General features: G+C 38.2%; 1 protein-coding gene across 1 annotated transcript in view; it reads right to left on the reverse strand.

The window, feature by feature from the left end:
* Positions 1 to 13,614, reverse strand: part of Sorcs3 (sortilin related VPS10 domain containing receptor 3) — a 249,034-nt gene that overhangs the window by 13,043 nt on the left and 222,377 nt on the right. The window contains exons 17-18 of the mRNA XM_059253743.1: positions 2,566 to 2,689; positions 877 to 989 (exon numbers count right to left, since the gene is read on the reverse strand). Coding sequence (XP_059109726.1) covers positions 877 to 989; positions 2,566 to 2,689 — 237 coding nt within the window. The remainder of the gene's footprint in view (positions 1 to 876; positions 990 to 2,565; positions 2,690 to 13,614) is intronic.

The raw sequence follows: 13,614 nt of genomic DNA on the forward strand, positions 1-13,614 counted from the left end.
TTCTCCTCTCAGGTAGAGGTTGACTACACCAAACTCTTTGTCATTTCTGCAAAATACTGAGCACTTCTAGCAGGAATTGGCTTTGCTTGTACAGTTCATTATGTCTGAAAGGCCCAATCTCTTCCCTGTTAACTGACACGTATTCTCTAAAATACAGTTCAAATATCCCCTCCAGAACCATTACAAAGTTCTGGAAGTATCTATTGAATTGCATGTCTGGGCCAACCTTGCAGTCTCCAAGACAGGGGAGTCACACACTTCTCCATGCGTTTTGGAGATGCTGGCTATGCCTCTATACCACAGAACTATACCATTGCACATAGACTTACTTCTCTACTTAAATTGACTCCTTTACTCATCATTACATTCTAGTATGTATCTTTGAGACTTGTTAACACAACTCTTATTTTCACCAAAGCAAACATGACTGTGTCTTAAATCTATAGCTGTATTTCCCTGGTGGCGTGCTCTGCTTCTTAGCTGTGTGGCCAATGGTAGCCTAGTGAACTTAAATATCTATTTAAGAAGGGCCTAATCATAGGCAAATGGTATATAAATGCATAAAATTAGTGGAGATTCATCAAATGGTTATCCATTTTCCATTGTGGATTTCAAGACCCTGTCTCAGAAATACTTGGGTCAAACACTGAACCAATTTCCATCTTCAAACACTAGACTAGCTTTTATTCCATTCCCGGCTTTCCTCTCTCATGTCTCATTTTTTTCTCCTCCTTACCCAGTTCTAACTTTTCTTTATTTCTTTCTCTATATGGAGAAATAATCCTTATCTGTCTGTAGAATAGAATTTCGATTCTTGTCCTGCCATCTGTGTTTTTTTTTCTTTGCCCCGAAGAATCAGAGATATAGCCAACTTACCTTAACCAGAGCTCGTTTTATAACATTGCCAATGTCTTGCCTCCACTCAGGAATATCAGGATTGTGGTAATCGAGATTTGGAGAGAATGATAAGAGCTGTGACTGGAAGTATTCTGCAAGAAGACAGAATGTGCAAGTGAAGCTGGTAGAGTGAGATGAGAGGGTTTGACAGGCAAAGGGCCCATCACTATGTACATTAGGAACCAGTTCTCTTTCACAAGGACTCGGCTATCTTTCCTTGTTTTCAGTTTCTCTTTGGCTTTTGAAAAAGTGAATTTGCCCACCAAGAGTAGATTTGTGATCTTCCTCATGTTGCTAACTCCTGAAAAGAATATTGGCTGAAATGAAAGACACAAACAGGGAAGCCCAGAAGGAGATCTGAACTCCCTTCTGTGTATCTAAGAACCAAAGCAAAGCAAAACAGTCAGGGGTGGCTAGGATGGAAGCTTTGCACTTAGCTGTCTCTCAGTTCAATTGTTGATTATTCTGTAAAAAGCCTCACAAGTGAGGAAAGTAGGTTAAAATTTGTCTCTAGGAGTGTACGGTAATGCTTGATTTCTTGACCTGGTTGGTGAGTACACATGTTTATCCACTGAGTGCTAATTCATGAAAATCAGTATTTCTGATATGCACCATTTTTCAGTGCAACATTTACACTCTAATAAAAATATTTACTTCAGATCCTAATAAGGGCCTCTGGTGGTCAGTGGGCATAGAAGTAGGAAAATAACTCACTTGGGCAAGCCTGGAGAAATATGCCTTGTTCAGAGGCTCACATGCATTTGTATAACTTTCTAGACAACTACAATGATAGTGGCTGTCTGGGAACTTATGGGAGGTCTGGAGGGACCGAAGCATAGGCTCATTGATTTCACTTAAAATAAATGTAGTAATTAAGAACTATGTTCCATGGTCTAGAACATAGAAGCAGCCCTGAGTACCATCTTCTCTGCCTTCATCTAAGCTTATATTCACTTTTATTGCTGTACTTTTATAGTGCGTGGTATTAAGCTTCATAAGGACATTTTCATAGATGTGCATATCCCTCTATAGGACCCCCATTCTAACTCCTCCTTGTACTCCATTTTATTCTCCTAGGCAGTTTTGCTTCAACTCTCATGACATATATAATGTATATATAGCTATATAAGCTAATGATTTTAGCCTTATTATAAAGCCTTCACAGATGATGATGATGATGATGGAATTTCAACAATCAAAAAATGAAAACCACATTTGCTCTGTATAGGTCATCTCATTATCCAAGATATCAGTTCTACAGGATGGGGAGCACTACTCCTTTAGTTTGTAGATCACTTCTCCGATTTGACACAGTAAGTGCTGCACACACATTGCAGACACCTTAACAGATCATCAGATCTAGCTCCTTCTATGGTCTTTCGACTTTACCTTTCCTTCAACTATAAAAAATGCCTATGTCTAATAAGTATTCCAAACATATTATGATCTAGATGTACCACAAGATGCCTATCTCCACAAGGAGCAACAGATGCTTACCTATGAGCTGTTTATTTTTTATTTTTTTAATTTTACTCCTCTATATTGGTGGACTTCAATGATCTCCCTATAAGCTGGCAAATTCTAAATCAGTTTATGTTCGGCACTAGCATAGAAAAAGGGAACTGCCTGAGCAGAAGAGAATATCACATGACCATGTTCAGAGCTTACCATGTACTGCAATCTCCTTCGTGTCTTGGATGAGAGCATTCCCAGCAGCTACCTGCACAGTGATGGTGTTGGTTCCTTCTGCAAGGAATGTGAAAGAGATGCTGCTGTCCAAGGTGATGAGGGGCTGCAAGAAACAGAATAGCAATACCCCTTCAGACTTCCATAGGGTACCAGATTTCCTTTCCTTCTTGTAAATCTCAGAATGCCATGCACACTCATAGAAGGACATCTCTCACGGGTTCTTTACTTAAAAAAGAATAAGGAAAAAAACAACGACAATTTTATTTGGCTTCCCCAAACTGTAGTTATCTCTCCAGGAACTAGCAAGGGTATTAATCAATTTAAGATTTGAAAAATTTAAACCTGAACACTAAGTGACACTCTTGAGTTGTCATAGCACCTTGTTCTTCCTCCTGAGTGAAATAAAATCAGCTTTTAAGGCCTGTATCTGATGGCTTTTGGAACAAGGAATCACTTCCTCTCGTTATCCAGTGTCCTTTGGGTTCTGCACCATACTTCATTGAGCTACAGGGACTTTCAAAGAAGTAACCTGTTACTTCAGTATCACCTGACTTAAGCACAGTGTCATTCTTACAATAGAAAACACACCAAAAAATGCAATGGCCCTACAATTGATTTTTTTGTTAAATTATATGTTTTCCCTTGCAAAGCATTTTTCTCACTTTTATTAGTTTGGGAATATACAAACATGAATATATAATAGGTTGTGATTTAGTTTTCTTTTTGCTTCCTCCTTTCTTAGAAAAAGATATGGACTTATCAAGGACAAAAAGAGAGAGAGAATGTAAGCAGGTTCTTGTAGAAGAGAAAGCAGATGTTGAAATAGAAGAGTCAGTGGTTTTCTTATCCATGTCTTCTCATGATCCCTGTGCTGTGGAAGGTGAGGGATAACAGCTGGAAGCTGAGCTAAGTCACATAACGAAGACATGCCTCAAGCACAAATGAGCAGACTCCCTCTCATATCCACACATAGGGACAACAAGATACAGAATGATAATGTGGCTTGTTGAAATATGCACAGATCTGCTCTCTAAGGGGGTAAGTATACACCAACCCTCACAGTGTGCTCATAATTGGCTGGATATGTGCACACAGAGAAATGCAAAGACTCGAGGATGCAGTTTTTAGACAGTGCTCTTTCTATAAGACTGAAATCCTTTTATGTTCACCACATTTGACAGGGCTTCTGAAGAACTAATTTGATTTCTTCTATTTCAAATTCTATAGCACTCCTTTATGATCAGGATGGTGGTAGTTGGACAGAATCAGAGATCCTACCCTAAGCTTCTGATATATTTTCTTCTCTTTTTATTGAATAAAAAAGGAAGGGAATATATAAAGAAATACCATTTCCCCTCAATGAAAGAAAGCTTCTAAGCTGTAGGCATTATTTATCATACATATGGCTTTATAATATTACTCACGTGCCTTTGGAGTTGAACAAAGGATAAGGTAGAAATGAATCTGTCATACACACCATGATACCATGTATGTTCAGAGTTCTGTTTCTTTAATATTTTGCTTATTTTTTAATCTATATGTATGTATGTATGTATGTATATTTTGCCTGCATGTACTGTGTAAGACATGTGTGTAGTACCTGCAGAGGCAAAAAGAAGGTATTAAATTCCCCAGAACTGGAGTTACAAATCATTGAATGCCACCATGTGGGTGCTGAGAATTAAATCCCAGTCTTCTGAAAGAGCAGCAAATAATCTTAACTTCTGAGCCATTTTTTTCCAGCCCTAATGTCCTGTTTTGAGAAGTGTGCTTAAGTCAACTGGGGCTCTGCATAGCAGTGTCATTCATTCTGTGGAAAGACGGAAGGTCATGGCCATGAAATGAGAGAATATGTACACCATACTGTTGCTGCCTCTTGAATGACAGGAACAGTGACTTGAAATTCTGATTCCATCAGTATTTGAATGAATGACCCTAGGCAATTCTATGTCTGTTCTGGGCCTCCTCTTTATCTGTGTAGAGAAAAGGTTAACACTGTGGCTCTTGGCATCTCAAAGTAGCCAACTGCACAGTGTTTATGAACTTCTAGAGAAATCTCTTCTGTGGTCTACAAAACAATGGCATGTGTTTATTATTTGGTACAGAAACAACTATACTTATTTTCTGCAGTTAATTATGTGACAGTTAAAAATAAAATATAGGATTTATGGCTAAAACATGAAAGTTTGGAGTTAGATTATCTCTGAGAAGTCACTCAGAGATTAACCTAAGAGATTAACAAATGGCTAGAGGTAACAGTTTTACGTACTGTTCACTGTATTGTCTTAGGAGCCATTGGCCTTCCAGATCTTTGGAAACAAAATGAGATATCAAAATGTAGTAGTATAATGGTTAAAAGCTGTTTTTAGATAATAATGCCAAACAATGTTGAAAATACAAAGTGAACTGGAACTCTCATGCTATTTTAGTAGAAATATAAAAACATTGCAACCATTTGGGGGAAAGTTTAGTTTGTTAGAAACTGTGAGAATTTTTTCCAAAGTGATTTGCCATTTCACATTTTATGATCTGCAACTGTGGCCTCCAGAATTTAGTTAGAAGGAAATATATGTGTACACTTAAAGACATTCATAGCAGTTCTTCACAACAGTTTAAAATGCAGACAGTCTAAAAATTCACCAATGAGCAAATAAAAATTAGCCACAGGATATTTATACAACAGATAAAAAGGAATATTAATACATGCATATACAGAGGTACCTATAAAAATATAGATGTGTGACTGTCAAAACCACAAGAGGTGAAACTGACCAATTTGTATTATGTGATTACATTCCTATGATATTCTGTAGCAGGCAAATCTAAGCTGTGATGAGGAGGACTCTGGGATGAGGATTGACTGAGAACATAAAGGAAACTTGGAGAAGGATAATGATAAGGCATCATCACAGGTAGGCTACCCTAGTGAATGCATTTTCAAACTGTAAATACACACTGCAGATTCATACATTCCATTGTTGATACATTTTATATTCCCCAAAGAAGAAAACTTTCAAGAAACTGTGAACCAGACAATGAATTGCAAGGTTAATGATTTAGAACAAAGCATATAATCAAATTTACTTTAAAATAAATTTTTAAAAATCAAGATTAATGGATGTATAGACAGTAATGCAGAGATAGACGCGTGATATTTCCATAATAAACATAATTTGCACAGTACACACAGTAGATATAAGTTTAGGAAGGAACTACATCCAGTTCCTTGTAAAATTCTGACCATTTTATTGTATATCTGAAATTTTTTCCACAAAATACTAGGTGAAAGATTTTTAAAAGGGATAATACAAATGTGTTTATTTTTCTCTACTCTGAACTATTCCCTCAGGTGGTAGATACCTTAAATTGTCCTTCTGTCCAGTTTCCTGCCCCTTAGCAGTCTTTTCATTGCTCACTACCAAGGCCTTTCCCCTCTGTCCCTAGTTTCTTCTTCACCATTCCCTTGTCATCTTTGTCTGCTTCAAGTGGGACCTGTGGTCCTCTGCCTTCTCCAGAAGATTTTTCCAAGAATTAGCTGGTTATGGGATTTTGATCAACAGCATCTCCTCTGAGAGAACCTCACTCCCTCCCTGTGGTGGTATTTTACTTGTACTGAAATGTGATTTTAATTGTATGTTAATAAATAAAGTTGCCTGGGGGTCAGAGCTATTAGAACCATAGCAAGTGTGTGGCGGTGGTGGAGCACGCCTTTAAGGACCTGGAGGGCGGTACATGCAGGCAGTGACAAGGCAGTCACGTGTTTAGGTTTACAACCAATGAGAAGGCAGAACAGCTAGACTATATAAAGACATACACCCAGGAAGTAGGTCTCTTTCGGAGAGCTCTCTTGACTGAAGAGGATCACTGAAGCAGGAAGGGTGAGGCTCTTAGCTCTGACCTCTTGGCTTTCTTCTCTGAATCGGCTCTGTGTATCTTATTTAATAAGACGGTTGGTTACATCTACACCTCCCATCCTAGCAAATTTTATCTTGTCTTCCTCTGGCTGCTTCCCAATGTCCCAGAGCCAAGGGAGGGCTTAGGGCTGAAGGACAAAGGGAACACATCATCAGAGGTGGGTGAATGTGAGCCATCACAGCAGCCAGTCAGGGCACAGAGCCACAGCAAACAAACGCTGATGGATGGGGATGCTTGGTCTCTGGGTGGCCGGCCACAGACAGGCATCAATGCTAGGTAAATACAGAAGCTAATTCTGTTTTCCAAATTGCTTTTGTTTTTCATCAGCAGTTATGGCAACATGGCTGATTTCACCTTCCCCACAAAGCTGGAACAGTCAACAGGATCCTTAAGTTCTTCATTGGCCACTGATATAGAATGCCCAATGCTAAATTAAATAAAGTATTTTAAGGTTCATTTACTCAAATCTATTAGGCATGCAGACACATTTATTAAGCCAGACCTCTGTTAATCCCAGCAAATTGGCCATTCAGAGACCCACAAACCCAGCAGGCAGGCGCTTGACTTTTCTGCCTCTGCTTTGTCCTAGCTGCAGGGCCAGCTGGCAATTGGGGCCCCTAGAATAATACCTCATGCCCTGCCTAGGCTTCGGGTTGCATTCCTCATAGTGAAGAGTCCTTCACATGTGACAGGTCACAAATTATCCAACCGAGCCTGGCAACAAATAATAAAAGCTCTGAGAAACTATTTAGTTATAAGATTTCCATTTGACTAATGGACTAGGGAGCTGCAGGGAAATCTCTGGATACAGGCTACACCACACCAGCAGTCTACACAGTGAGTCATGAGATTGTCGCACATCATAAAAATCTCCACAGTTTAAAATGTGCACCTTGATCAAATCTTCCACTGCCAAATTGAACAAACAATGAAATCATTACTCTTGCCTCACTTAAAACCTTCAGTAGATTATGGAGCAATGTATGGAAAGTGCTTATCATATGAAATAAAACGGCAGAATATATAATTGTGGGCATGCCATGCTGAGAACTATGTAAAGATAACTTAAATACGCCAAAAGCAAGAAAGAAATAAAGCAAAAATAGTATTTATAGTTGTGTTATAACTATGGATTGATGTGAAAATTCATAGTTGAAAATGATTTAACACGTATGCACAAATACCACACACACACACACACACAGAGGGAGAGGGGGAGAGACAAAGGGGGGAATATTTCTGTTGAAGCATCATGTGTTCATGATAGCTCTGTCTAATTTAATTTCTTATCATCTTACCTTAAATATGGATTTTTATGACAAAATTAAAAATATATTTTAAGAAATCTGATCCTTCCACTTTTAAAATTTTTCTTCCAATGTCTACCCAAAATGAATTTTCTGATTTGGCTGACTCGGTTCACACAGGACACAGCCACTTGCAAGGATTAACTTTTACACCTTGATCTTTTCTTTTCTCTGCCTCAGATATGCTGCTCCTTCAAAGCCAGCTTAGGACCATTTCCATAAGTGACACTCTTTGTGGCTCACAAGGCTTGCATCCGTCAATACCTAGGATGCCCAACTTGGCTTATATGTGTATGCTCTGACTGCCTTCCCTTCCTATTCATTTTCCTGGATGTTAAATTCATATTATCAAATAGAATATATTTCTGGAAGGTGACAAATGGAATTTACCCTGCTTTGTATTCTTCACATCTAGTAGGAAAAAAAAAGCTTCTGAAAATGATCTATGGAGAGCCTGATACAATTTCATGTCCCCTGCTGATAGTATTGTAGGTATGTAAGCCAACAGCTGAGTCTCAGGAATGCTTATTATTTTCTATTTATCTGTACATCACACATCCACACCAATTATTTTATGTGTTTTCATCTTGTCTTTTCAGACGGAACACAATTTCTTTGAAGGTAGGGATAATGTTGTACATGCCTTTTGCCCCTGATATTAATAGCATCAAAATAAGGACTGGCTACAAAGTTAGAGTGTCAGTTTATTTGTATCAATATTTTTATTTAATTTAACTACCTGAGTGAACTTTCCTACTTCATGTAGTAGGTACACACACACCTTAAACTAACTTCCAAGGTTATCAGCCTAGGTGTCTCCTATAAAATGGGGTTTCTGATGATTAAATAAATAAAGCTGTTCTGATGATTAAAAAAATAATGAATATTCAGAAAATAAAGCAAATGCTAGGAATAAATAAATTAGAATTAGTTCATTTTAAAGAGCAGTTTGCTAGTCAGAGGGAGTCAAACAGCTCTAAAGTTGACCACACTCACCAAAACACTCAAAAACACTCATTCCTTTTTCAGTCAAATGTGGTGATCATTTGCTGAATCATGGTGTAATGTGGCCGCTTTCTCCATTAATGTGTTTCTAGCATGGTGATATCAGAAGGCAGTGAAAATGTGTCTCTCTCAAATGTAGGAAGTAACTGTTTTTTCAGACAGTTATATGACCTGTAGAACTGTTGCTAGAGAATTTTTCTCCAGCTCCCGCCACCAAGTCCCGCCAGTCCCAGAGCCCACTTATAAAATAAACACACAAACTCTTATATTATTTAAACTGCTTGGCCATTAGCTCAGGCCTGTCATTGTCTAGCTCTTACTCTTATATTTAGCCCATTTCTATTAATCTTTACTTTGCCACATGGCTTGTGGCTTACCGGTACTTTACATCTTCCTTGTCCTGATGGCGGCTGGCAGTGTCTCTCTCAGCCTTCCACTTCCCAGAATTCTTTTTCTTATCCCGCCTATACTTCCTGCCTAGCCAATGGCCAATCAATGATTTATTTACTGACCAATCAGCAACACACTTGACATACAGACCATCCCACAGCATAGAACCCTATCAGATTTTATCCCTAGATGTAAATGTCATCAGTATATAACAATGTCTGAGGTTCCCAAATGCTTAGCCATGTTCTAAGTGATTCATGAGTATTCTTTACTTAAAGCTCATGGCAATAATCAATTGTAGCTATTACCGTTAGTACTAGGACTTGACAGTTAATAAAACTGAAACTCAATGAAAGTAAATGTTTTGACCAAGGGACTAGAACAAAGAAAAATCTGTCTGGATTTCAACCCAAGTTTGTCATTTTCTGAAATTATTTTATACTTTTGCCTTTCAGGTATTGCTAGCTTTGTTCTTTGGAAACAAATATCAACTGGTAATAACCTTTGTGACCTGGGTGCTTGTATATTGTACTCCATTCTTAAACTTGTGGATGGGTATTTCTCAACCAAGGGAATACCTCTAGTGATCAATTAAAAAATTAAAACTATATTATCAGTATGCACTTAAAAATCTCATAATATGTCATAACACCTGTATGTGTGAGAGAGATTTCAGTACATAATTCATGATGTTCCCTAACTTGAAACAAAAAGACTCAATAACTCAGGGAAATGTATGTAATTATCAGGGAAATCAAAACCAGAATTTTCAATCATTTTTCCATTCATTAGTTACTTTTAAATCAAATACATAGAGACCATTATTAGGCACTTAATATTTTAGAATCAGCACTCTAGAGAAAATAGTTATTGCAAAGACATTTTGCATTTGCATCTTTAGTTTCCCGTTGGCTGCCAAGTAAATCTCTATGTTGAGACCAATCCAAGAATTTGCCTCATTACATACAGTGGTTTCTCAGTAAAAATGATAAAGCAAATGTACATTAACAGAAAATAATTCTCCAAATAGAAGCCAAACTCTCACATTCTCAAGGGAAAAAATAAACTTCCCCCCAGTGATTTTCTCATTCCTCTTTTCTTTTTATATCTCATGATTTTTAAAGAAAAATGACTGCTCCGTAATGCTTAGGGGATAAACATTCCTAGTAATGCAGCATTCTTGTGCTGAGCAATGACATGTGTTGCATGGATCTAGGGGTCCTGAGTCTGAGATCTGTTTCTTCAACTAATCAAGTGTTTCAACTTGGGATGCTGGTTGTACACTGTGAAAGACTTTTATTGTACCAAGTTTAGACCTGACTATCTGTTGCCCTTCTCAAAAAAAAAATCCAGAAATGCAAAAGCATTAGTCACCCATATATACAAAGTTAAATTAAAGCTGTTAGGCAGAAATAGTACAAACTGAAAGTCTCCTGGGTCCATGAATTTTTTTCTATCTTTCACCATCATTTCTAAAAGATCTAATTCAGTGATATATTATAATGCATACAGTTGGTGACCATATAGTATGTGACATTGAAATATGTATTAGCTTACTTTTTTTTTTACAATAGGCAAGATGAGAGAGTGAGTGAATGACATCTTAAGACAAACAACTTGACCAAGTTCAAATATCCACGATAGCCTAAGACAGCCATTCTAGCAACCTGACACATGACACATGGGTCCCAGGCCCATGTACTGTCTCCTGTATCATGCTGTTATCTTATACAAGATTAGGAGTGAGGTACATCCCAGCCTTACCTCTCAGGAGTGAGGATAGAGGTAGAATTCACATCATCATTCCTAACTAATAACTGAATAGTTATTTATTTTACGTCTTGGTATTCAATGCTTCCAAATTTGGTACATCACTTGTATTATTTTTTTAATTGCTGTCCTGTCTTTGCCAAGATAAGCAATGCCAAGGACATAATAGATTTTCAAGGTAAACAAGAGTAAGAAGGTTAAAACTGCAGGGAGGATCCAGTGAGTCATAAGGAGCCTTCATGGCTTTGTAAATTTTACAGACAGGAGCTGGCCAGGGTCTCCTATAAATACTGGAGAAATGTGTCTTTGTGCTTCTTTCAGCAAGAGGGGATAAGGGATAATTTCTAGTACATCAGTATACTGTAGCTTTAAAAAATATCTGTTCCTAGAAGAAACTAATAAATTAAAGCCTAACTTGCAAGGGTTTTATCTTAGTCCAACAGTCATGGGAAAAGAGATACTATCTCAACTCCGACCCAAACTGGCCACCGTGTGTGTACAAGTGTGTGTGTGTGTGTGTGTGTGTGTGTGTGTGTGTGTGTGTACTGGGAAGCACACAATTTTAGGTCATAGGATCCCTAAAAGAATGAGGGAGCTGAGTCTTAGAGGCCGGCCCCCAGCTCCCATCTTGCCCCGGACTTCCCTTCTGAAGCAGAGCACAGCACAGCACAGGAGAGAGAGAGAGAGAGAGAGAGAGAGAGAGAGAGAGAGAGAGAGAGAGAAGAGCACCCATCCCCCCCCCCCGGACATCCCTTCTGAACAAGAGCTCCCATCCTGCCCTGGACTTCCAATTTGGACAAGAGAGCTCCCATCTGGACAAGAGAGAGAGACTTCCTGAATCTGTCAGCTCTGTCTGAACCAAGTGTGCGGATAAGGCCAAGAACGAACCACAAGGAGATGGGCAGACGTCAAGGCAGAAACACATACAACAAAATGAATAGCAATACACCATCACCAGGCCTTAGCCCTCCTCCAACACCTAGACCTGAACATCAAAAATTGGAAGAAGCAGAAGACAATAGCCTTATGAATGTCATCATGAAGAAGCTAGAGGCTCATGTAGAGGAAAAGACAAAAAAATGTGAAGAACGTTGTAAACAACTAGAGGAAAGGGCAAACAAATTAGAAGAAATCAAAAAAGTCCTGGAAGAGAACAATAAAATACTGAAAGAAAATCAAGAAAAATCAATGAAACAAATGAAGGAAACAGTCCAAGACCTGAAAAGGGAAATAGAAAAAATGAAGAAGACACAAACAGAGGGAATGCTGGAAATAGAAAATCTGAGAAAACTATTGGGAACTTCAGATGCAAGTATAAACAACAGAATGCAAGAGATGGAAGAGAGAATCTCTAGCGTTGAAGATACAATAGAGGAAATAGATTCATCAGTCAAAGAAAACACTAAAGTCAACAAAGTCATGAACCAAAATGTCCAAGAAATTTGGGACACCATGAAAAGACCAAACCTATGAATAATAGGGGTAGAAGAAGGAGAAGAATACCAACTCAAGGGCACAGAAAATATATTCAACAAGATCATAGAAGAAAACTTTCCCAACTTAAAGAAGGAAATGCCTATGAAGATACAGGAAGCCTATAGAACACCAAACAGACTAGACCCCCAAAAAAAGTCCCCTCACCACATAATAATTAAACAATTAAACGTACAGAATAAAGAAAGAATATTAAGAGCAGCAAAGGAAAAAGGCCAAGTGACATATAAAGGCAAACCTATCAGAATAACACCCGATTTCTCAATGGAGACTTTGAAAGCCAGAAGGTCCTGGACAGATGTAATGCAGACACTAAGAGACCATGGATGTCAGCCTAGACTAATATACCCAGCAAAACTTTCAATCATCATAGATGGAGTGAACAAGACATTCCATGACAAAGCCAGATTTAAACAATATTTATCCACAAATCCAGCCCTACAGAAAGCACTAGAAGGAAAATTCCAACCTAAGGAAGTCAGATACACCCTTGAAAACACAGGCAATAGATAAAGCCACAGCAGTAAACCCCAACGAAGAAAAGTACACACACATCACCACCAAAAAATAACAGGAATGAACAATCACTGGACATTAATATCCCTCAATATCAATGGACTTAATTCACCTATAAAAAGACATAGGCTTACAGAATGGATACGAAAGCAGGACCCATCTTTCTGCTGCATACAAGAAACACATCTCAAATTCAAAGATAGACACTACCTAAAAATAAAAGGCTGGGAAAAGACTTTCCAATCAAATGGTCTTAAGAAACAAGCAGGTGTAGCCATCCTGATATCCAGCAAAATAGACTTCAAACTAAAATCAATCAAAAGAGATCAAGAAGGGCATTATATACTCATCACAGGAAAGATCCACCAAGATGAAGTCTCAATTCTGAACATTTATGCCCCAAACACAAGGGCACCCACATATGTAAAAGAAACATTATTAAAGCTTAAATCACATATAAAACCCCACACATTAATAGTGGGAGACCTCAACACCCCACTTTCACCACTGGACAGATCCCCCAAATCGAAACTTAACAGAGAAATAAAGGACTTAACTGATGTCATGACTCAAATGGACTTAATCGACATCTACAGAACATTCCATCCTAACAAAAAAGAATATACCTTCT

Source organism: Peromyscus eremicus, chromosome 1 (genome assembly GCF_949786415.1).
Source record: "Peromyscus eremicus chromosome 1, PerEre_H2_v1, whole genome shotgun sequence".
NCBI classification, from domain to species: domain Eukaryota; kingdom Metazoa; phylum Chordata; class Mammalia; order Rodentia; family Cricetidae; genus Peromyscus; species Peromyscus eremicus.